The sequence below is a fragment of the Geotrypetes seraphini genome, chromosome 2, assembly GCF_902459505.1.
Source record: "Geotrypetes seraphini chromosome 2, aGeoSer1.1, whole genome shotgun sequence".
Taxonomy (NCBI): domain Eukaryota; kingdom Metazoa; phylum Chordata; class Amphibia; order Gymnophiona; family Dermophiidae; genus Geotrypetes; species Geotrypetes seraphini.
In genome coordinates this window covers 444055639-444078206 of record NC_047085.1, presented here as the reverse complement: position 1 = coordinate 444078206, position 22568 = coordinate 444055639, and the positions used below count along the sequence as shown (strand labels likewise).

Sequence of the window (22568 nt, the reverse complement as noted above, 5' to 3'; positions counted from 1 at the left end):
AACCTTTTAAATTAATTGATTTGAGGTATCCTTCAATTTCTCCTCAGGATGGTGTTTTGAAGTTAATGCATTTGGCTGTTGGTATACTGTTATTTGTGTCCTCAGATGCAGGTATGATTGTTGTATTACCAGCAAAGTTTTGTCTAATGGTGGCAATTTTTTGGCAAAAATAGTCTGCTAGTTCTTGTGCTGTTAAAATTGATTTTTGATTAGAAGTTTTGGTTTTTGTCTCCGGACTGATGGATTTTAGAATTTTGAATAAGACAGAAGTGTTTTTTGCTTTTTGAATTTTATTGATATAATATGATTTTTTTTGCCTGGGTAATTTTATTTTTATAGAGAGAAGCGTTGTCATTGAATTGTTGAAGATTAAATGGAGATTTAGAGGAACGCCATTTCCTTTCTGAAGCACGAAGTTGTGTTTTTAACAGAGATAAATCTTTGGAGTACCAAGGGTTTTTAAGTTTACGAGAAGATACAGTTTTTGAGATTAAGGGTGTTTTAGTGTTTAGAATAGTTTCAAGGGTTAAGTTCCAGAATTGAAGTTGTTCTTCAATGGTGTTAAAATTAGGAAAAGTCGTAGAAGGGCTGAAAAACGGAGAGATATCCGAAATTTCTAGTTTGGAAAAGTCTCTAAATGAGATTTTTTTAATTTCTGAAAGATGGTTTGAGGGTAAGGATTCTGCAAGGTAAAGGTTAATAGAGATCAAACTATGATCAGACCACGGTACTGGAAGGATGTTTGGAACTGAGTGATGAATAGTTTGGGATTTAGGTGTTAAGATCATGTCGAGAGTATGTTGCGCCAAGTGAGTAGGTTCTTGAATCACTGTTTGCATATCTAATTCTTTGAGTAGATTTAGTGTATCTGAAGTATTTGGATTATTAAGATTGTCAAAATGAATGTTGAAGTCTCCCAGTATAATCGGACAATTGGAAGTTGAACAATAGTCGAAAAGCAAGTTATGAAAAGAGGTTAACTTTAGTTGGTCTATAGGGGGAGGGATATAAAGTAGCAGAAGATCGATTTTTTGGTTTAAGTTAATTTTAATGTGAAGGTATTCAATTATGGAATTATTTATGGATTGGTCGTGTAACTTAATTAGGTTTTTGAGGAAGATTATGGCTAAGCCTCCACCTTTGCGATTATGGCGGTGGTTCCATATATAATCGTAGTTAGGGGGACAACAAAAGGAAAGGTAAGCTTCCTCGCCTTCAGAAAGCCAGGTTTCGTTGATAAAGAGGATGTGTAGATTTTGTTGGAGAATGGTGTCTTTTAGAAGATGATGTTTGCTTTTAAAAGATCCGCCCGCCCTTCCTCCCAAGCACGGTCCTTACCCCTTCTGCTTGTTGTAAGGGTGAATGCGAACTCCCGCCTCTTGCCTGGGCTGGGCCTTGAGCATCTGCGCATGCTGAAGGCCTTCTGGCTCTCGTTCTCTCGGAGAGAATGAGAGCCAGAAGGCCTGTACCTCGGTGATCACTGACCCCCCCACCCCCATAAAAATATTAATCACAACTTGAAAATTGTGCCTCCAGAACATAAACTTAAGGTTTAGTTTAGTTTAGTTTAGATCATCACTTGGCAGCCTGGCATAGGAAAGCCTAATCATGGTGCACAGAGGTGTCTTAAACCATCTTGGAGGTGGGTTAGGGACCCATAGAGAGGTGGACCCATGCCCATAAGCCCCTGTAATCACTGCATTGATATTGAAACATGTGCACTCCCCTATACACCCCCAAACCCCTTTTGTACTGGCATATAAGTGGCTCCTACAGCCATAAGGGCTATTGGGGTGGTAGATAAGTGGGTCTAGGGGATTCTGGAGGTGGCTTGGGGGGCTCACCATGACTTATAAGGAAGCTGAAGTGAGATAAAGACATGGCACCCTTTTTGTGAAGTTCACAGCAGTGCCCTATAAGGTACCCCACTATTTAGGTGCCATGTCTGGGTTTTCAGCCCATCACTTTGCAGACCCCTTCCACGTCCAACAGGGCTTGTTTTGGGCTTTTTTGACTTGGACAAAAAAGTGCTATAAAGTTGGACAATTTAGCAACTTGGATGATCAGATCGGCAGGACGTATATTTAGACGATTTTCGAAACAAAAAAAATTTGGACGTATTTTACAAAAATGTGTCCTAGGCTGTTTTTTTTACTTTGGACTACTTGTGACTTAGATGAAAACGGACTTAGACGTTCCTTTTTATTATGCCCCTCCACATGTCTATATATGGCCTTTTGGTTGGGGATGGACTGGGGGAGGGCTGCAATGGCTAGGAGGGTGTAGATGGGCTGTATTGAAATTTGACGGAGACTTCAGCAGTTGGAGCCCAAGCAAAGTACCAGGTAGAGCTTTGGATTCTTGCCCAGAAATAATTAAGAAGAATTTTTTTAAAATTTAATTTGAATCAAGTTGAGCAGACTGGTTGGACCATTCGGGTCTTTATCTACCGTCATCTGCTATGTTACATTCCACCTTCTCCTCTTCATCGGACCGGTACTGACAACATAGAAGGAGTCCTTCTTAATGCTCGTCAAGTCAACGTGCTTCTCATTCTCAAAAGAAACTCTCTTCAACTTCTGAAGAGCCTCAAGAGGTAATAGAAGTTGATACAGATCTTTCTACCCATACTACTGACACTGACAAGGATCCTGCATTGTCTGCACCTGAGTCATATGGTATACCATCAGACTCATCTCCTATCACCACCAAGGCGCAGATCCCCTCTGGAAGGACTGCCTTTTATAAAATATATTAATCAACTTGGAACAGATTTGCCTGTCCAGTTGGAATCTGACATAGAGCCCAGAGCAGAATTACTAAAAGCTCTGGATTTTGATGAGCCTCCTGAAGATCTTTTAAAGTTGCCTTTATACAAACCTCTTCAAGAAATTCCATGTGTGAAGGGAAGGGATATAAAGGTAGGGTTATACTACCGTCCTCTAGGACAAAATGAGCAGACATATGAAGAAATGTTTTCAGAGATTAGGAAAGCTAGAGAATTGGACAACAGCATAATAATGGGTGATTTCAATTACTGGGGACTTGGAGCTGCATTACACCCAATAAAAAGACAATAGAATTTGTATTAGTTTTTACAGCCCTTTTGGATATTTATCAGCCTTTGGTTTTGAGTCAAGCACAACTTTAGTTCTTGGATTGTAGTTACCACAGGAGTCAAGCATTTTTCATTCATCTGTCGCTGAGTTGGGAAGCACTTACAGCTATGGACTCAATTTACAGCTAAATACTTTTCTTTCTTTTTTTCTGTTTTGTGCTGACATGCTATACAATTGTGCTTTCTCCTGGGACTGCATTTAACTTTACTTTGCCTTTTTGAGTGACTACTTTTTCATCTCAGCAGTTAAGAACTTCTTTCTTTTGTTGTTCCTGCTTTTTGTTTGTGAGATTGAATCATATCAGGCTGGTGGAGTGTTTTTTGATGAACTAAGGGCTCACTTGCTTTGCTCTCTTAGCTAAGTCAATGAGCTTCTTAACAATGTGTGAGGGTTTTTTTTCCCCACCACAGTCTGTTTGTCATAATTTACTCCAAACTAAGCAGAAGGAGATAAAGTTTTTGGCATTTAGTGATTTCAATTACCCCAACATTGACTGGTTAAATGTTACATCGGGGAGTGCTAGGGAGGTAAAATTCCTAGATATCATATATGACTGCTTCTTGGAGCAACTGGATTGGGAGCTGACAATAGGGGGAGCTATTTTACATTTGGTCCTTAGTGGAATGCAAGGCATAGTACAGGCGTTAACTATGTTGGGTCTGCTGGGAAACAGTGATCATAACGTGATCAAATTTGAGCTGATACCAGGAGTGAAGTCGCAGAAGAAATCTACTGTAGATGCATTTATTTTTGAAAGGGCAACTATAATAAAATGAGGAAAATGATTAAAAAGAAGCTAAAAGGGTCATTTGCAAAGGTTAGGACTGTAAACCAGGCATGGATGTTATTTAAAAATACCATCGTGGAAGCCCAGACCAGATGTATTCCCCGTATCAGCAAAGGTGGAAAGAAGAGGAAATGAAAGCTAGCATGATTAAAAGGTGAAGTGAAAGAGGCTATTAGATCCAAGAAAACATCCTTTAAAGAATGGAAAAAGGATCCGAATGAAGAAAATAAGAAGAGACACAAGCACAGGCAAGTTAGATCAAAGCATTGATAAAGAAAGCTAAGACAGAATATGAAGAGAAACTTGCAAAAGAGGCAAAATCTCATAAACAGTTTTTTTAGGTACATCAGAAGCAGAAAACCTGTGAGGAAATCAGTGGGACTGTTGGATGATCAAGGAAGCAAAAGGGGTGCTCAGGGAGGATAAGGCCATAGCAGAGAGACTGAATGAATTCTTTGCTTCGGTCTTTATGGAAGAAAATGTAAGAGATCTACCTGAATCGGAAATGGTTTTCAAGGGTAATGATGCAGAGGAACTGAAAGAAAGCTCTATGAATCTTGAATTAGAGAGTTGCACGGGGAAAGAAATCCCACCCGTCCCCGCCAAAGTCCCACCTGTCCCCACCCGTCCCCACGAGGAATCCCTCCATCCCCACCCGTCCCCGCGAGGAATCCCCTCCGTCCCCGCAAGGAATCTCCTACGTCCCTGCCCGTCCCTATAAACTACAGAAATAGTTATTTCATTTAATTATGCTACTGAATTAAAGGCTCTGGTAGAAACCCATTTAAAAATAAGCAAAAAGACTATTAATTTGGAAATATTAATTGGGAAGAATACATACTTTGTAAATGGGTTTCTACCAGATCCTCTAATGTTTATACATTTTTATCAACGCAACTAATATACTACTTTAATCTGAAGCAAAAAAAAAAAAAAAGAATTTTTTTCCTACCTTTGTTGCCTGGTTTCTGCTTTCCTCATGTTCTCATTCAATTCCTTCCATCCACTGTCTCTCTCCTCTCTGCGTCTTCCATTTACTCTGCGTCTTCCCTTTCTCCCCCCCATAGTCTGGCATCTCTGTCTTCTTCCCTGCCAGCGTCTTCTCCCCACTTTCTCTTCCCCATTTCCTTTCAGTATCCTTCTCCCACCCATCTTCCCCATGTCCTGCCAGCATCCTTCTCCCCCCTCTGCCTTCCCCATGTCCTTTCAGCGTCCTTCTCCCCCCTCTGTCTTCCCCATGTCCTTTCAGCGTCCTTCTCCCCCCTCTGTCTTCCCCATGTCCTTTCAGCGTCCTTCTTCCCCCTCTGTCTTCCCCATGTCCTTTCAGCGTCCTTCTTCCCCCTCTGTCTTTCCCATGTCCTTTCAGCGTCCTTCTTCCCCCTCTGTCTTCCCCATGTCCTTTCAGCGTCCTTCCCCCTCTGTCTTTCCCATGTCCTTTCAGCGTCCTTCTTCCCCCTCTGTCTTTCCCATGTCCTTTCAGCGTCCTTCTTCCCCCTCTGTCTTCCCCATGTCCTTTCAGCGTCCTTCTCCCCCCGTCTTCCCCATGTCCTTTCAGCGTCCTTCTCCCCCGTCTTCCCATGTCCTTTCAGCGTCCTTCTCCACCCCTTTGTCTTCCCCATGTGCTTTCAGCGTCCTTCACCACCCCTTTGTCTTCAGCATCCTTCTCCCCCCCTCCCGTCTTCCCCATGTCCTTTCAGCGTCCTTCTCCACCCCTTTGTCTTCCCCAGTGCTTTCAGCGGCCTTCTTCCCCCTCAGTTTTACCCATTTCCCTTAAGCATCTTTTCTTCTCCACTCTACCTTTCCTCCCTTTCTCCCTCCCTGCCCCTTACCTTTGTGACGCTTCCCCACCCGACCGACAACAGAACAGGCCCGGTCAGACAAACCTCCTTGCCCTGTAGCCGCGAATCTAAATTACCTTCTTACAGCAGCTGGAGTATTGAAGCTGCTGTAAGAAGGTAATTTAGATTCGCGGCTACAGGGCAGGGAGGTTTGTCGGCCGGGCCTGTTGTCGGTCGGTCGGGGGAAGCGCCACAAAAGTAAGAGGACCTGTCTGGCTGTGCTCACTCCCCCCCATGGCTGCAACCGGGGCGGACCGCCCCCCCTTTTGGTACGCCATTGCCTTCTCCCTACCTGCCCTGCCGCACTCAGCCGACCGGAAGTCTTCCCGATGTCAGCGCTGACGTCGAAGGAAGGGAGGGCTTTGCTTAAGCCCTCCCTCCGATGTCAACGCTGACATCGGGAAGACTTCCGTTCGGCTGTGTGCTGCGGCAGGGCAGGTAAGGAGAAGGAGACTAGCCTCGCGGCTCGAGTGCCATCCAACCCCGCAGGACCCCCGTGACCCTCAGAGGCGTCCCCACGGAACCCCCGTGACCCTAGGGGGCGTCCTCACGGGATCCCCGTGACCCAAAGGGGGAACCCGCGGGATCCCCGTCGTCCCGGTTCCCGTGCAGCTCTCTATCTTGAATATATACCAAGCCAAATCGACAAATGATAAATCACCTGGACTGGATGTAATAAATCCCAGGGTACTAAAAGAACTCTAACATGAAATTGCTGTAACCTGTCGCTAAAATCATCTGTAGTACCTGAAGATTGGAGGGTGGCCAATGTTACGCCAATTTTTAAAAAGGGTTCCAGGGGAGATCTGGGAAATTATAGACCGGTAAGCCTGAATTCAGTGCTGGACAAAATGGTGGAAATGATTATAAAAAATAAAATTGTTGGACACGTTGACAAACATGATTTAATGAGACGGAGTCAGCATGGGTTCAGCCGAGGGAGATTTTGCCTCACCAATTTGCTTGACTTCTTTGAAGGTGTGAATAAACATGTGGATAAAGGTGATCCGGTTGTTATAGTGTATCTAGATTTTCAGAAAGCTTTTGATAAAGTTCCTCATGAGAGGCTCCTGAGAAAATTAAAGAGTCATGGGAAAGGTGGCAAAGTTCAGTTGTGGATTAGGAATTGGTTATTGGATAGAAAATAGAGGGTAGGGTTAAATGGTCATTTTTTTCAATGGAGGAGAGTAAACAGTGGAGTTCTGCAGGGATTTGTGCTGGGACTGGTGCTATTTAACTTATTTATATGGAAATTGAAACTACGAGTGAGGTGATTAAATTTGCAGATGACACTAAACTGTTTCAAAGTTGTTAAAATGCATGTGGATTGTGAAACGTTGCAGGCAGACCTTAGGATATTGGAAGACTGGGTGTCCAAGTGTAATTTAATGTGGACAAATGTAAAGTGAAGCATATTGGGAAGAGTATTCCAAGTCACAGTTACAGGATGCTAGAATCCATCTTGGGGGTTAGCACCTAAGAAAGGGATCTGGGTGTCATTGTAGATAATACGATGAAACCTTCCACCCAATGTGCAGTGGTGGCAAAAAAGCAAACAAGATCCTAGGAATTATTGACAAAGGGATGGTTAACAAGACTAAAGATATTATAATGTCTTTGTATCGCTCCATGGTGTGACCTCACCTGGAGCATTGCGTTCAGTTCTGGTCTCCTTATCTCAAGAAAGATACAGCGGCACTAGAAAAGTTTCAAAGAAAAGCGACCAAGATGATAAAGGGGATGGAACTCCTCTCGTATGAGCAAAGACCTAAAAGGTTAAAGGCTCTTCAGCTTGGAAAAGAGAAGGCTGAGGGGAGATATGACTGAAGTCTGCAAAATCCTGAGTGGAGTAGAATGAGTACAAATGGATCGATTTTTTACTCTGTCAAAAATTACAAAGACTAAGAACATAAGAATTGCCGCTGCTGGATCAGATCAGTGGTCCATCGTGCCCAGCAGTCCACTCATGCGGCGTCCCTCAGGTTAAAGACCAGTGCTCTAAATGAGTCCAGCCTCACCTGCGTACGTTCCAGTTTAGCAGGAACTTGTCCAACTTTGTCTTGAATCCCTGGAGGGTGCTTTCCCCTATAACAGACTCCGGAAGAGTGTTCCAGTTTTCCACCACTCTCTAGGTGAAGAAAAACTTCCTTACGTTTGTTCGGAATCTATCCCCTTTCAACTTTAGAGAGTGCCCTCGTTCTCCCTGCCTCGGAGAGGGTGAACAATCTGTCTTTATCTGCTAAGTCTATTCCCTTCAGTATTTTGAATGTTTCAATCATGTTCCCTCTCAGTCTCCTCTTTTCAAGAGAGAAGAGGCCCAGTTTCTCCAATCTCTCACTGTATGGCTACTCCTCCAGCCCCTTAACCATTTTAGTCACTCTTCTCTGGACCCTTTCGAGTAGTACCATGTCCTCCTTCATGTATGGCAACCAGTGCTGGATGCAGTATTCCAGGTGAGCGCGTACCATGGCCCGGTACGCGTACAGCGGCATGATAACCTTCTCTGATCTGTTTGTGATCCCCTTCTTAATCATTCCTAACATTCTGTTTGCCCTTTTCGCCGCCGCCGCCACGCATTGCATGGACGGCTTCATTGACTTGTCGATCAGAACTCCCAAGTATCTTTCCTGGCTAGTCCTCATCAGACCATGTCCGTCAATGTGATCAATGATGAGGTCCTATATCAGCGCCTCTACCATCTTTCCCGTTACCGAGGTCAGACTCACCAGTCTGTAGTTTGTCGGATCTCCCCTCGAACCTTTTTTGAAGATCGGTGTAACATTCGCCACCTTTCAGTCTTCCGGAATCTTTCCCGATTTGATCGACAGATTGACTATTAGTTGAAGCAGTTCAGCTGTAGTCCCTTTCAGTTCCTTGATGACCCTCGGATGGATGCCATCCGGTCCTGGGGATTTATTGCTCTTAAGCCTATTGATCTGCCTGCATACCTCTTCTAGACTGACCATCAACCCTGTCAGTTTCCCATCTTCGTTTCCAGCATATAGCCTGATGGGTTCTGGTATGCTGTGTATATCCTCTTCGGTAAATACAGACTTAAAAAATGTGTTCAGTTTGTCGGCGATTGCTTTGTCCTCCTTTAGCACTCCCTTTATTCCATGGTCATCCAACTGTCCCACAGCTTCCTTCGCAAGTCATTTCCCCTTAATATATCGAAAGAACGGCTTGAAGTTTTCCACCTCCTTGGCTATTTTTCCTCATAATCTCTTTTGGCTCCTTTTACCACCTTATGGCACCTGCGTTGATGGTGTTTGTGCTTATTCCAGTTTTCATCCATTCTTGACCTTTTCCATTCCTTAAACAAAGTTTTCTTGTCGCTGATCGCTTCCTTCACCTCTACAGTGAGCTACGCCAGTTCCTTGTTTTTTTTTCCTCTTGGATCCCTTGTTGTTATACAGTATATATAGATCTTGCACCTCGGTGACTGTGTCCTTAAAAAGCTTGCTCTAGCGTTTTTACAATGCTTATCCTCTTCTTAATCTTCTTCCCCACCATGAGTATCATCTCTTCGTAATTCCCTTTTCGGTAGTTCAGTGCCGTGGTTGTCATTCTGTACCAATGTTTCGCCCCTGTGTCCAGGTCAAAGCGGATCATGTGGTGATCGTTATTTCCCAGCGTCCTTTCTACTTCTACACCTTGTGCCGGTCCTCACAGTCCATTTAGAATTAAGTCCAGAACTGCATTTCTTCTTGTATTTTCCTTGACAAGTTGTTCCAGGAAGCAATCGCCTACAGCATCCAGGAACTTGGTCTTAGAGAATGACACGGTGACAAAATTCATCACCGTTCCCGCCCCGTCCCCGTGGATAACCGCGAGAAATCATCTTCATGTCATTCTTTAAGGAGAGAGGGAAGAATCAGAATATGAATGGCCACAACCACTGACCCTCAAGCTTTGCTTTGAAGAATGCTGGTGCAGAAGGACTGAGGTTGAAATAGACACTAAAAAATGACATGGGATTATTTCCCGCGGTTATCCACGGGGACGGGAATGGTGATGAATTTTGTCACCGTGTCATTCTCTACTTGGTCTCTCTAGCACAGCCGGAGGTGCCTAGGTTCCAGTCTATCCCCGGATAATTGAAGACACCCATGATAACTACGTTGCCTCCCTTGCAGTTGCATTTAATCTCGTCTGTCATTTCTCCATCAATTTCTTTGGAATGCTTTGGGGGTCGGTAGTAGATGCCGATCTTCATTTCCAGTCCATTTGTTCCCGGAATTTTGACCCATAGAGACTCTAAACTTATCTGTCTGTTGTGGCGTGTTCTCTCCAGTAGATTCAATTCCCTCTTTGACGTATATGGCAATGCCCTCACCTTTCTGAGCCACTCTGTCTCTGCAGTATAGTTTGTATCCCAGGAGTACAGTGTCCCAGACATTTTCCTCAGTCCACCATGTTTCCGTGATACCGATGATTTCCACGTTATCTTTTTGTGCCATAGCTTCTAATTCACCCATCTTATTCCTTAGGCTCCTCAGTGTTCTCCCCAGAAATTTTTTCCAGCCGGGTGGCATGAAAAAGTAGCCGGGTGGGGTGGGGAAATTTGTTTGGGGAAAATTAAGGGCTCCTTTTACAAAGGTGTGTTAGGGCCTTAACGCGCGGAATAGCGTACGCTAAAATGCCCCGTGTGCTAGCTGCTACTGCCTCCTCTTGAGCAGGTGGTAGTTTTTCAGATAGCGCACGGTAATCCGGTGCGTGCGCTAAAAACGCTAGCGTACCTTTTTAAAATGAGCCCTAAATGTGTACTATTTTTATTAGTTAATTATTATTGTTTTCTAATGCTCAATATGACTTCCTTTTTTAAGGTTTGACACTTGTGCCAGAATATTTTTACTAAATTTAAGAAGTATCCAATTCTAGAAGTGAATAATTAGATATGCACCCTCTTTCAAATGGTAAAGAGGTTTAAAAAAGGGAAATGCGTTAATGAAATCATTGGGTTCAATTTAGCCATTTATTTCTGCATGAATTTAAACAACTAAGAAAAAAAAAGATAAATATAGCTCACCCAGTCATACAAGAAACAACTCTACAGCACCTCTAATAATGTTTTGATCACTAGGTTCCTTCCTGAGGTCTCACTGAGGATATGAAATAGATGCGATCCGCACTTCCAGACCTCTTCCACATAATTTATGGAGAGGTGTTACTGAGCCTTGAAAGAAACCTGTGTGATTGCACTACAGCAAAATAATAAAGTAGCAGATTAAGATCAAAGTGAGAGCTAGGGCAAAACAGTTTAGGTAAAGATGCAGGTAATAATTAGCAATGTATTAAAAATATTTTATTTTTATTTGCTTATAATGTCATTTGAAAGCTGCTTATTAATACAACTTTAATTTAATTCTTTATAGTGGGTGTGTAACAGTAAAGTAAGAATAGGGTCATTAAATCCTGTGGCGTACCTAGTATATGTGATAGCCAGTGCTGATCATTTTTTTTAAACTCTTCTCTATATAAAAAAAATATTTTTAGTAATAATCCATGAGTCACACAACAAGGGTGCACCTAGGAAAAGGCAGCATCTTAAACACTGCAGTGAGCACTAGAACACCAACACACACATTGTAAAACTAAAGCCAGATCCTGCACAGTCAGTCAATTGATCCTGTACAGTCATTGCTAACAGAAAGCCATGTCCTTTTTATACACACAGAACAGATACACCCTCGCCCAATATGAAATAATCACAAACTAAAACTAGAAATATGTAGACAAAAGTTAAACTGAACCAAGAAACCAGACTGCATACAATGCAACACCACAGAAACAGTGACACATGTCCCTATTACTGTGCAAAATATAAAGACAGTAGATGTAAATTTGAAAAAACTGATATATAACAATCACCACTTTTTACAAATTAACAAATAGAAATAAAACAAATAATGAGAAATAAGAAAATACCATTTTATTGGACTAATCCATTTTTCAATTAGCTTTCAGAGACCAAATCTTTCTTCAAGACAGTACAGTTTAAAGCTGTTATGGTATCCTGTCCTGACCTGAGGAAAGGGGTTTAGTCTCAAAAAACTGCCTTATTTCCATTTCCTATATATAAACTTTAATCAATAGTTACAATACTACTTGATTCTACATAGAGCAACAATTTTTTTTTCTATCTTTTGTCGTTTCTGCTTTAATCATCTTTTCTCTTCACTCTCTTCTTTCTATTCAACATTTGTCTTCACTCCCTTCCATGCAACATCTATCATCTCTCTTTGCCCCTTCTACCCAGCCTCTGCCCTCTCGCTCTCTACCCCTTCCATCTACTCTCCACTCTCTCTCTGACCCTTGCATCCACTGTCCATCCTCTCTCTGACCCTTCCTTTCCTATGACAGACTATTCCTGGTGTTTCCATCTAGGGCAAGAACATGTACAGGAAAAAGATCCTTAAGGAACAACTTTGTTTGATACCAAAAAGAGACCCAAGAATAGTATAATTAGTCACTCGTGTCCCCCAAAACACCACAAAAAATATGACATGCATAGTGACAACACACAAACCTAGAGGACTGGGTAAAACGAGGATCTTGCAGCCCCATGAAACTCGATTTCTGTCATGGAACTACAACTCTACCTTCTTGCAGGACTTGGAAACAGCAGCCGTGCACATAGCCCAGTTTGCGCAATCATTAACTCATACCAACATCTGTGCACAATGCACAGCATGAAAATCCCTGCACTTCAAAATTATACCATTGTAGGAGCTTCAAGTAGCAGCTCTCTTCTGATGATTTGCCAAGATTTTTTCCCTGTATTGTAAGGGATATGATTTTTTTTCTAAACCCACAAAAAAAACACCTCTCTTCTGAGCTGCACACCGTAGCCCTTTCAGGACCAAGGGACATATTTGTCCCATAACTTTAAAATCCTATAAATTTTGATTGGGATAGTCTACAGTTCTAAATTTGATATGTACGGATTCCATATGATACTGCCTTTATGTAAACAAACTGGTTCCGACATTCATTCATTAGCGTCGTTGCCAGATTGACGAGAAGATTCACTTGCCACACTGTCCATAAGCCAGAAGTGTGATTTTTTTAAAAAAAAATAATGATATTTCACAAAAAAAATCAATTTTTTGGCATCTGCAAGCCCTTTTTACCATAAAAATGTCGTCAAAACCACAAAAATTGGCCTACGATCCTTATGGTCCTGAAAGGGTATTAAGCACTGCAGTTCAAATAGCAAACAGCACTGAAACCCAGTGAGAAAACTCTCTTTGCTACCCATAAATGCATACAACTGATTAATAATGACTTGCTGTCCTGCCTCTTTTGGGGCTCGATGGGCTTTTGCTGTGACTTAGGAAAGATCAGAGAAACTGACCCCCTTCCTTCGCCAGGAAATTCAAGTGGCAGAGGCACAACTGGGACTCTGCTCCCTCTCAAGAAAAAAAATGACATTACAAACCAAAAACTAAACTTTCCCGAGGCAGAAACCCCCCACGTGGTCTTGATCACTCTGCTTGCCGGAACTGAAGGGAACTGACACCTTTTTTTCCTCCCAGAGTCGTCCCAGATTCACTGCAGCCACACGATCTGAGCAGAGGCATTATCAGCAGCTTTGTGGGAGGTGTTGTTTACACTTAACAGAAGGATTATTCTGCTTTCTGGAGACAGGGAAACATACCCAATCAGAGGACAGAGCTTGGTTAAAAAAAACAGCAAAATAGCTCAGTAACCCTCCCGAGCAAAACTGGAGGCAACCTGAGGACTGCCTTTCAGATCGGCTTCTGATGTGCCGTCCCGTGCTTATCGGCAGTGATTTGTATTTATTTCACAGGCTTCCCTTCTCTTCCCCCCCTTCCCCAGAACTTCCGGTTTCGGAGGGAAGAGAAGGGAAGCCGGCACAGCACACCTTAGAGCCCCGAAGCTGCCTGTGAAATAAATACAAATCACTGAGTTCGTGTCTTCAAGCCGGTGAGAGGTGTTTTTTTAAAAATGTTGAGCAGCGGCGGCAGCAGCAGAATCTGCGATAGATGACAGCCGGGTGGTCATCTAAATTAGCCGGGCGTAGCGCCCGGCTGAAAGGCCCTGGGGAGAACACTGCTCCTTGTGTTCGTGTACATAAACTTGAGTTTGCGGCCTGTCCCTTTCTTGCATTTCCTTCCCTCTTGTGTCCCTTTCGATCTGTCTTGCCTGTGATACGGTGAGTCTTCCCTTCTATCTTCCTGCAATGTATCCTCCGGGTTTACCGGTTCCTGAACCATCGACTCTCTTGGTCAACTGTTGGTTTTCCCCTTCTTCATAGTTTAAAAACTTCTCAACTTCTCTTTTGATGTTGCTTGCAAGTAGCCTCGTTCCATCTCTGCTGAGGTGAAGTCCGTCCTTCCTGAATAGCTTGCTCTTCCCCCAGAATGTCATCCAGTTGCACATGAAGTGGAATCCTTCTTCCTCATACCAGCGCCGCATCCACATGTTGACTTCTTGCAGCTCCATCTGCCTCTTCTCGTCGGCCCTGGGTACCGGCAGGATCTCCAAGAATGCTATCCTCTGCGTTCTGGTCTTCAGCTTCCTTCCTAGCATCCGGAACTGTTCCTTCAGTACTTCAGTACTCAGAGAATAGTTTAGTTCTGGAACACGTCACCAAAGGTTGTGGTAAAAGTGGATCGCGTAGCTGGCTTTAAGGAAGGTTTGGACAAATTTATGGGGGAAGCCTCTGCTTGCCCTGGATCGGTAGCATGGAATGTTGGTACTCTTTGGGTTTTGGCCAGGTACTAGTGACCTGGATTGGCCACTGTGAGAACAGGCTACTGGGCTTGATGGACCATTGGGCTGACCCAGTAAGGCTATTCTTAAGTTCTTAAGTAAATGTGGCATGCCCTAAGGGATTCTTTATCTAGTAGTGAATCCCACAGCCCTACCCTTCTTTTTTTTTTTTTTTTGCTTGTTGCAGTTTTATTGCTCAACCAATCAAACCAGCAAGAAAAAAAACCAAAACAGGTAGGGCTGTGGGTTTCACTACCAGATAATCCCCTGACTGCAGGAGCTCAGGATGGAGGTAAGGAACAGGAGCTGGGAGCCTGCAGCTTCAATTGCTTCAGCCATCAGGGGATTCACTGAATCCCACGAAGGCTCTAACTGCATGCCATTGCTTACCTTGCCTTCAGAAAACTACTAAAAACTTACCTATTCAGCAAACACAACCCTTAATATTCCGTTCACCCCACATAACACTTACCCCACCCCTGCCCCCTTCCTCCTTCACCAGACCCTCCCTTCCACACTCTCTACTTCCCTTATCTAGTTCGACCAAACCTGCAATTTCTGTTATACTGATGTAAATCTTCCCCTCATTGCAGACAGTTGTAAATCGCTGTAATTTCACTGCTGACTATTGTAAATCATTGTAATTTATCGTAAATCTGCTTGTAATTTGTTGTAAATCTGCTTCAAATTTTGTTGTAAATCTGCTTGTCAATGCAGATCATTTGCTAATTGATGTAAACCGCCTAGAACTCACTGGGTATGGCGGTATATAAGAATAAAGAATAATAATAATAATAATATTTCCTAATATATTAGTCACTTCACATGCTCAGTATTTGTATCTGCTAACTACGCTTATATTTAATTATAAAGAGCTATTCAAGTCAATTTAATTAATTTGTAGTGATAGTAATGTATAGTAAATACATTTATGGGCCCATACTTTTTAAAGCATGGGTGCATTAGCCTTGCTAATAGTGCTGCGAGGCAGAGCAATTCTTTGTTTTTGAGCATGGTGGTCATAAGTGAAAATATCTAATTATCCTGTCAAAATACTAAAAAACTAAAGTGTGATGACAGCAACTGGAAACAAACTGTAACAAAAATTAAATGTGTGAAGGGAAAGGAATTTGTGAATGGAGAAGGACAGATAACAATACAGCAGTTTAGTGGCCCTGATTGTGGTTGCAAGCTCTGCTGTATAGATGGTTCAAATGATCAAAGTAAGCAAAGATCCTTCAACTTTCAACAAAATTGGAGATCGTACTGGCTAGAATCTGTATTCATAGGAATGATGACAAAGTTAGATGCCAAATGGTGTTGAGTGAAATGAAAATGGGAAACCATGAAGCTGCAACTGGCTGTTTAAGGTGAGTGGACTTAACAGATTCTTGCACAAACGAGTTGTGTGAAGTGCTACTTTTGTGATATGTAATAAATATGACATGGAAATTTTTAAAATATATTTATACAGCGTGATGTAATATAATATAACATATAATTTCTAGAGCATGTAATAAATCTGGACCTGATGATATATAACAAAGATATGTCAAATAACAAAAATAATGTGAGTCTACTGTCTAAAAGCTTCTTTAAGATATTTGTGATCTAAATATTAGGGCTTCTTTTTACAAAGCCGCACTAGGGCCTTAACGTTCGGAATAGTGCACGCTAAATTGCTGCGTGCACTAGCTGCTACCGCCTCTTTTGAGCAGGCGGTAGATTTCCGGCTAGTGCGCGCTAATCCGGTGCGTGCGATAAAACCGCTAGCGCTGCTTTGTAAAAGCCCTTAATGTCTGATTAATAATGCAATTGTTTTGTAAATAAAAGAAACACAGTTTATATCTTAAATTCATTCACAGGCTTCTTCCATAAGTACGTTATCTCGCTTTGTCATTTGGATCTTTGCTGTCCAACAGTTATGAAAGTTGCCCCATTGGATTTTCAACTAGAAATATTTAACTGGCTGTCCTATATGTTGGTTTTTGTCAAAGTTCCATCAAAAGGAGGATGTTTCATAATTACCCCTATAGTTAAAAATTCTAAAGAATGTATTTATTTTAAAAATTTCTATACCGTTTAAAACTAAATGGTTTACATAATTTTAAAACAAAAACATAATAAAATAAACATACAAACAATCCTTAGAAATCATGTCTAGAAAATAATACCATAGCTTGCATAGTAAAGATCATTAATAATTCATCAATTCTGCCAGAGAGGAAAATTATTGGCTAGAAAAAGGCATCTAGAAATAACTGCGTATTAAGTAATCCAACTCATTAGTTACAAAGTATAGACTAATTGCATCCCTTTTATTTATTTATTTTTTTTCAAAATTAATGGAAGGTTTGGTTCACTTTCAGTTATTAAACTGCTTAGAGCATTGCTCTCTTTTACACGTGTCCCAATCAGGCTTTAGGCCTTTATTTAGTACTGAGACAGTTCTAGCTGCCATCCTAGATTCTCTAAATAATTTGATAATGCAGTTCGACCTGAGTAGTTCATTTGATTTAGTAGCTCATAAAAAATTATTAGGATGCCTGGATGCTATTGGCATACAAGATAAAGTCTATGACTGATTCCGAGGCTTTCATCATGCACTTAGCAGGTTTGATTTAATGATGACTTCTCTGGCAGTTCCACTGGGCTCTCTGCTTTCCCCTTTGTTTTTCAATGTATGCTTATCTTCATTGTGCTTTAGGTTATCTAATCTTGGGATTAAGTCGTTTACTTATGCAGATGACATCACAATTTTAATTCCAATTTCTCATATCAGTCAGTTAGTTGCCAACATATTTCAGATTATTGAACAGTGGATGATTGAATTTAAATTGAAACTTAATTCAGAAAAGACAAAATTTTTCTTTGCTTCACCATACCAAAATTACACCGGAGCTCCTTGACTCTAAATGCCATAACTTATCCTGTTCAATCTACTATTAAGATTCTGGGAGTGAATTTGGATCAGAATTGAACTATGAAAAATCAGGTAGATGGTATAGTGTGAAAGGGTTTCCACATGCTGTGGAAATAGCGTACCAATAGAGCATACTTTAATGTTTCATCTTTTACAATCATTAGTTCAAAATCACTTGGACTACTGCAAAATCTTCGTAGATTATGTATCATCCAGAATGCAGCCATTCAACTGATTTTTAATCTGAAAAAATTTGATCATGTTACTCCTTTTTTTGTGAACTACATTGGCTGCTTGTTGAAGCTTGAGTGAAATTAAAGTTTGGATTCTTTTGCTTTAAGATGTTATCAGGTCAAATACCCAATTATCTTGTAGACTCATTCACTTTTGCAAATTCTAGAGTACTTTTACTAAGTTGCACTAGCCGTTTTAGTGCGCGCTAAATGCGTCCATAGGATATAATGGACGTGTTAGCATTTAGCATGCGTTCTTGAAGCATACATGCTCTATTTGTTTTTCCATCTATTAAGGGATGCCAATATAACATCGTTATTCATTTCAAGTAGCATTATGGGATAAGGATCTTAAATTTATATCGACCTCCAGTTTTTATCAACATTTTAGGAAATAATTAAGAACTTATTTGTTTCCTAGATTTTGGGGTAATTAACATTATTTATCCAATTGTATGTTTACTTTTTTTTGTAAACTGTGAATTTAATGGTATTGCAGTATTTTTATGTTATATATGTTATGTTATGATCTCCACTTGAAATGGTATTTCTGATAGTTCTGCGTGTTCTCAGAATTCTGAGCTCTTTCATGTCCAGACTCTCTTTTTATATTTCTCAGAGGATTATGTTTAGATTTGAATAGTTCATCCTTTTTGCTGAAGGTATTGTTCTCTTTGCACTTGAATGAATCTTTCTCCCTTCTGGTATTTTAGGACAGCTAAGAAGGAGAATTCTGAGAGTTCTTTATAAGTTAGATGTTTGCAGAATATTTCTTTGTTGTCTAGAGGTCAGAAATAGTTTTAGAAAATTGGATCATTTGTTTGTGCCCTTCGCTCATCCTCCAAGGTTACTGTTGCCTGGTGGATTAAAGCTGCTATTAAGTCTGCATATGTTTCCAGTGATAGGGTGGTCCCAGAAGGCCTTTGAGTGTGTTTGATGAGATTGAAAACAGTTTCCTAGGTGGAAGTCAGAACTGTCTCTCAGGAAGAGATCTGCTAAATGATGATATGGCCATCACTGCATTTCTTCATTAACTACATGTTTCAGCACAGAAAGATAATGCATTTGCAGGGTGATTATGGAGGAGCTTTGTGATAGAATTTTAGTACATCTTATTGGTCTGGACTGATCTAGCAGCATTCCCTAGCTTGAATGCTCAGAGGATATTTCAAGGAAACAGTCTTCTTGGGAGGGGTGCTGGATTGGTCTAGCAGGATACAAGGAAAGGAAGTTATCAGGTAAGAATAATTTCATTTTCCATATTATCCTGCTAGATCAAACCAATGGATGTACTAAAATTCTATCCCTCATGGCAGGAGGAAGACAAAGCCCCTCCATATTTGTTCTTCTCAGAGAATTCCCTTGGTAGATTCCTGGATTCTTTAATTTTTTTGCATTCTTGGTTATTTAGTTTGACTTTGGCATTAGTATACTGAAATATTCCAGGCTGCAGCACTCCTTATGTATCAGTGGTATCCCTGAAAGGATATATTCACATTTCTCTGTTTCTCATCTGTCAAGGGGCTACAACTCATTGGATTATACTGATCTAGTAAGACTCAAGGAAAGAAAATTAACAGGTAAAAATAATTTCTGCTTGCTTTTTTAAAAAATCATGTAGTAATGTTTAAAGACACCAGCTTTGGAACTCCTAAATTCCATGTCCATTATATTTAGGAAGATACCTTAGTACAATATTCATAAGCTGGTTTCTTTAAACATTTGTTTGCCATAGAAAGGTATATCTATCTACTTGAAATACATTTTAGTTTCTCCATGCTAACATGGTATGTTTTTTACTTTCTGTTTTATTCTAGTGGAGCAACTGTGAGATCCATTGAAACAGACAAAAATGGACGTCCTTTGCTTCTACTTTCTGTATCTACTATCAAAGTATCAAGTTTTGGTCAGCTGTCTTATTTACTATACGTCTCCAAGGACAAGTTAAAAGAGGCACAAGCATGTCTTGAAGGTTGTGTGGTCCCTTTGTTAATAATTAAAATGTATATATTGCCCTTCTTTTAAATAAGATGATACCATGTTTCCCCAAAAATAAGACTTACCCCGAAAATAAGCCCTAGCATGATTTTGGGGGTAGGTCTTAATATAAGCCCTATCCCCGAAAATAAACTCTAGTCGCCGGCGGCAGCAGCAGCAGCGCTCCCCCCCCGCCCCATCTCTTCCTCCCATCTGAACCGTGAGACAGAAATAAATATCTTATAACAAACCGGCAGCAGTCTAGACAGGCTGCTTTGCAACCTTCTATCCCCCGGCCGTTCCTCTGCCGCATCACTGATAATAGCAGCGCAGCAGAGGAATGGCCGGGCAATAGAAGGCCGCAAAGCAGCCTGTCTGGATTGCTGCCTACGCTGCTGGTTTATTATAAGTTATTTATTTCTGTCTCACGGTTCGGATGGGAGGGAGAGATGGGGCGTGGGCGGCAGGGGGATAGAAAAATGCTACACGGGGAGATGGAGGAAAGGAGAGATAGAAGCTACAAGGGTTCTTCTGCACCAGGGATGGGAGGGAGGGATAGAAGCTGCAAGAGATGGGAAGGAGGGATAGAAGCTGCAAGGGTTCTGCTGCACAAGGGATGGGAGGGAGGAAGGGATAGATGATGCAAGGGTTCTGCTACACAAGGGATGGAGGGAGGGAGGGATAGAAGCTGCAAGGGTTCTGCTGCACAAGGGATGGGATGGAGGGAGGGATAGAAGCTGCAAGGGTTCTGCTGCACAAGGGATGGGTGAGAGGGGAGGAAAGATGCTGTACATGTGGGGGAGAGAAAGGAAATAGGAAGAATTGGGGTGGAGTAGAGGAGGGAGAGATAATTGTACATGAAAAAAAATAAGACATCCCCGAAAATAAGACTTAGGAGCCTCTTCTACTAAACCGCGCTAGTGGTTTTAGCATCTGGAGCCGCGCTGAATGACCCATGCTGGTCCTGGCACTGATAAGAACTATGAGTGTTGGGAGCAGCGCAGGCCATTCAGCACGGCTCCCCGCGCTAAAACCGATAGTGCGGTTTAGTAGAAGAGGGGGTTAGTGCCTTTTTTGGGCCCAAAATTAATATAATACAGTGTCTTATTTTCGGAGAAACCCAGTAATAATAATAACTTTATTCTTTAATACCTCCGCACCACACAGTTCTAGGCGGTTTACAGCAAAGAAAACGGAATAATCGGTGAAAATACAAATATTAGGGAAATACAAAGAGTGAAAATGAATTATCAAGTTACAAATTTATCGAATAGATAATGGCATGCTTAAACATTTTAGGACTTTAAAACTGAAACTGCAATAAATATGAGCGGATAACTTAGTAATTTAATTCTCACCCTTGAGCCTAATACAGGTTTTCAAAGAGTAGGAGGAACATGATTACCATTATCCAGTTACCTGTATCCTTAGTACACCTGGGAATTTTGCGATCATATGCATGCAAATTTTGCATATTATTTTGTGTTGTGTCCATATTTGGATGGAATCACATAATTCCCTAGTCCAAGAAAAGAGGGTTGTAAATAAGTTATACACTACAGAAAAGGCAGGTAAAGTGATTGGCAGTCCACCAGGGCTAACTGTGTACCTTGTGTTCTGTGGTGCCAGAACTGCAGAAAGATGAGGTTATCAAAGAGGTAGAATGACCAAAAAAATACTAAATCAGGCCTCCTATGTTCTGTTGCTGCTGCCAAGGTCCACTATATATAAATGTGTATAATCTCAGATTGGGTTCCTGCATACTCATCAATTTCCCAATCTTCCTTGCCTTGCTGGTTCTGAGCATATTTGATGTTGTCATGGCTCCAGAACAGGATGATGCTGGACATTTATGTTGCTTGTTGGATTTATTGTTGAATAAATTTATTATTGGATTAATTGTACCTTGGGGGACTGATCTGTGGAGGAATTTGAAGAAGAGGAGGGAAGATATAAAATAGAGGGGGGACCTAATGGTGAGGAAGGCTGATGGGTAAAGAGAAGATAAGTGGAGCTGCTTGATGGGGGAGTGAGAGAAGAAGGAGCCTGTTGGAAAGGGGAATTTGGGAGGAGGAGGAAGGTGAGCCTGATGAAAGGGAAAAAGAATAGAGACATGCCATGGTGAAGGAAGGAGAGAAGGGGGGCCCTGGTAGGGAAAAAGAATGTTCCTTGATAAAGAAAGGAGTATTTGATTGGGAAGAAAAAAGGGGGGAATAAAAGGCATCTGATTTCTTGTACAACCCCACTGAACCCTTGGATTATGTGACCCTTCTCGCGAGATCTTTGTAGGAAGCTGCATTTGCATATTTTTGCACCTCCTCCTTTATCTCTGCACTGCCCATCAGCTCCTCAGTTGTTTTCCTACAAGCGAGACAGTAAGAGCTTGTCTTTCTGCTTGTGTTTATTTTATCTTCCAGTTCCATATTCTCTACTAATTTGTGTGATTTCTTTTTTGTTCTGCAGAGGATTACCCCTGGGGATAGCTCTGGCTGTGGGAAATCACAGACTCTGAGGCTAGGAGTCTGCTTCCAGGGAATTGGCTGCTTTGCAGTGCACCCCTTGGACAGCCTACATATATGGATCGGGAGCTCAAGGACTGTTCCCTTGGGAGCATAGCTCGCCCCATGTCTATCCGCTAATGGTCTAGAGCAGAGGCTCCATGGTGGTTTGTCCAGGATTGGGGCTGGCAGCATTTCTTCCCTCTCTTGTGTGAGCTGACAGCCTGTGAGATTGAGTTAGAGGGGTCTTCAAAAACATGTTTTGGAAGGTTTTGCAGTTAGTACAAGGTCCCCCCACCTTTATAATCCTGAAATCGCTGTTTTTATTTGTCATTTTTCATTCCCTGAGCCATTTTTGGTGCTGAAATCCCTGCTTCAGAGGTCATCTTGGATTTCAAGATTTGAACAAAAACACTTCTATCTGCCTCAAAACACCTCGTTTTTGTTTGGGAGA

At 41.6% G+C, this 22568-nt stretch overlaps 1 protein-coding gene across 3 annotated transcripts in view; it reads left to right on the top strand.

Annotated features, from left to right (window-relative positions):
* ARMC4 (armadillo repeat containing 4) overlaps positions 1-22568 on the top strand; it is a 378797-nt gene that overhangs the window by 25698 nt on the left and 330531 nt on the right. For 2 of the 3 annotated variants that reach the window (XM_033931435.1, XM_033931436.1), the window contains exon 3: positions 19457-19611. In XM_033931435.1, coding sequence (XP_033787326.1) covers positions 19457-19611 — 155 coding nt within the window. Of the gene's footprint in view, positions 1-19160; positions 19220-19456; positions 19612-22568 lie in introns of all 3 variants that reach the window. The other variant, XM_033931437.1, reaches the window with a different exon arrangement.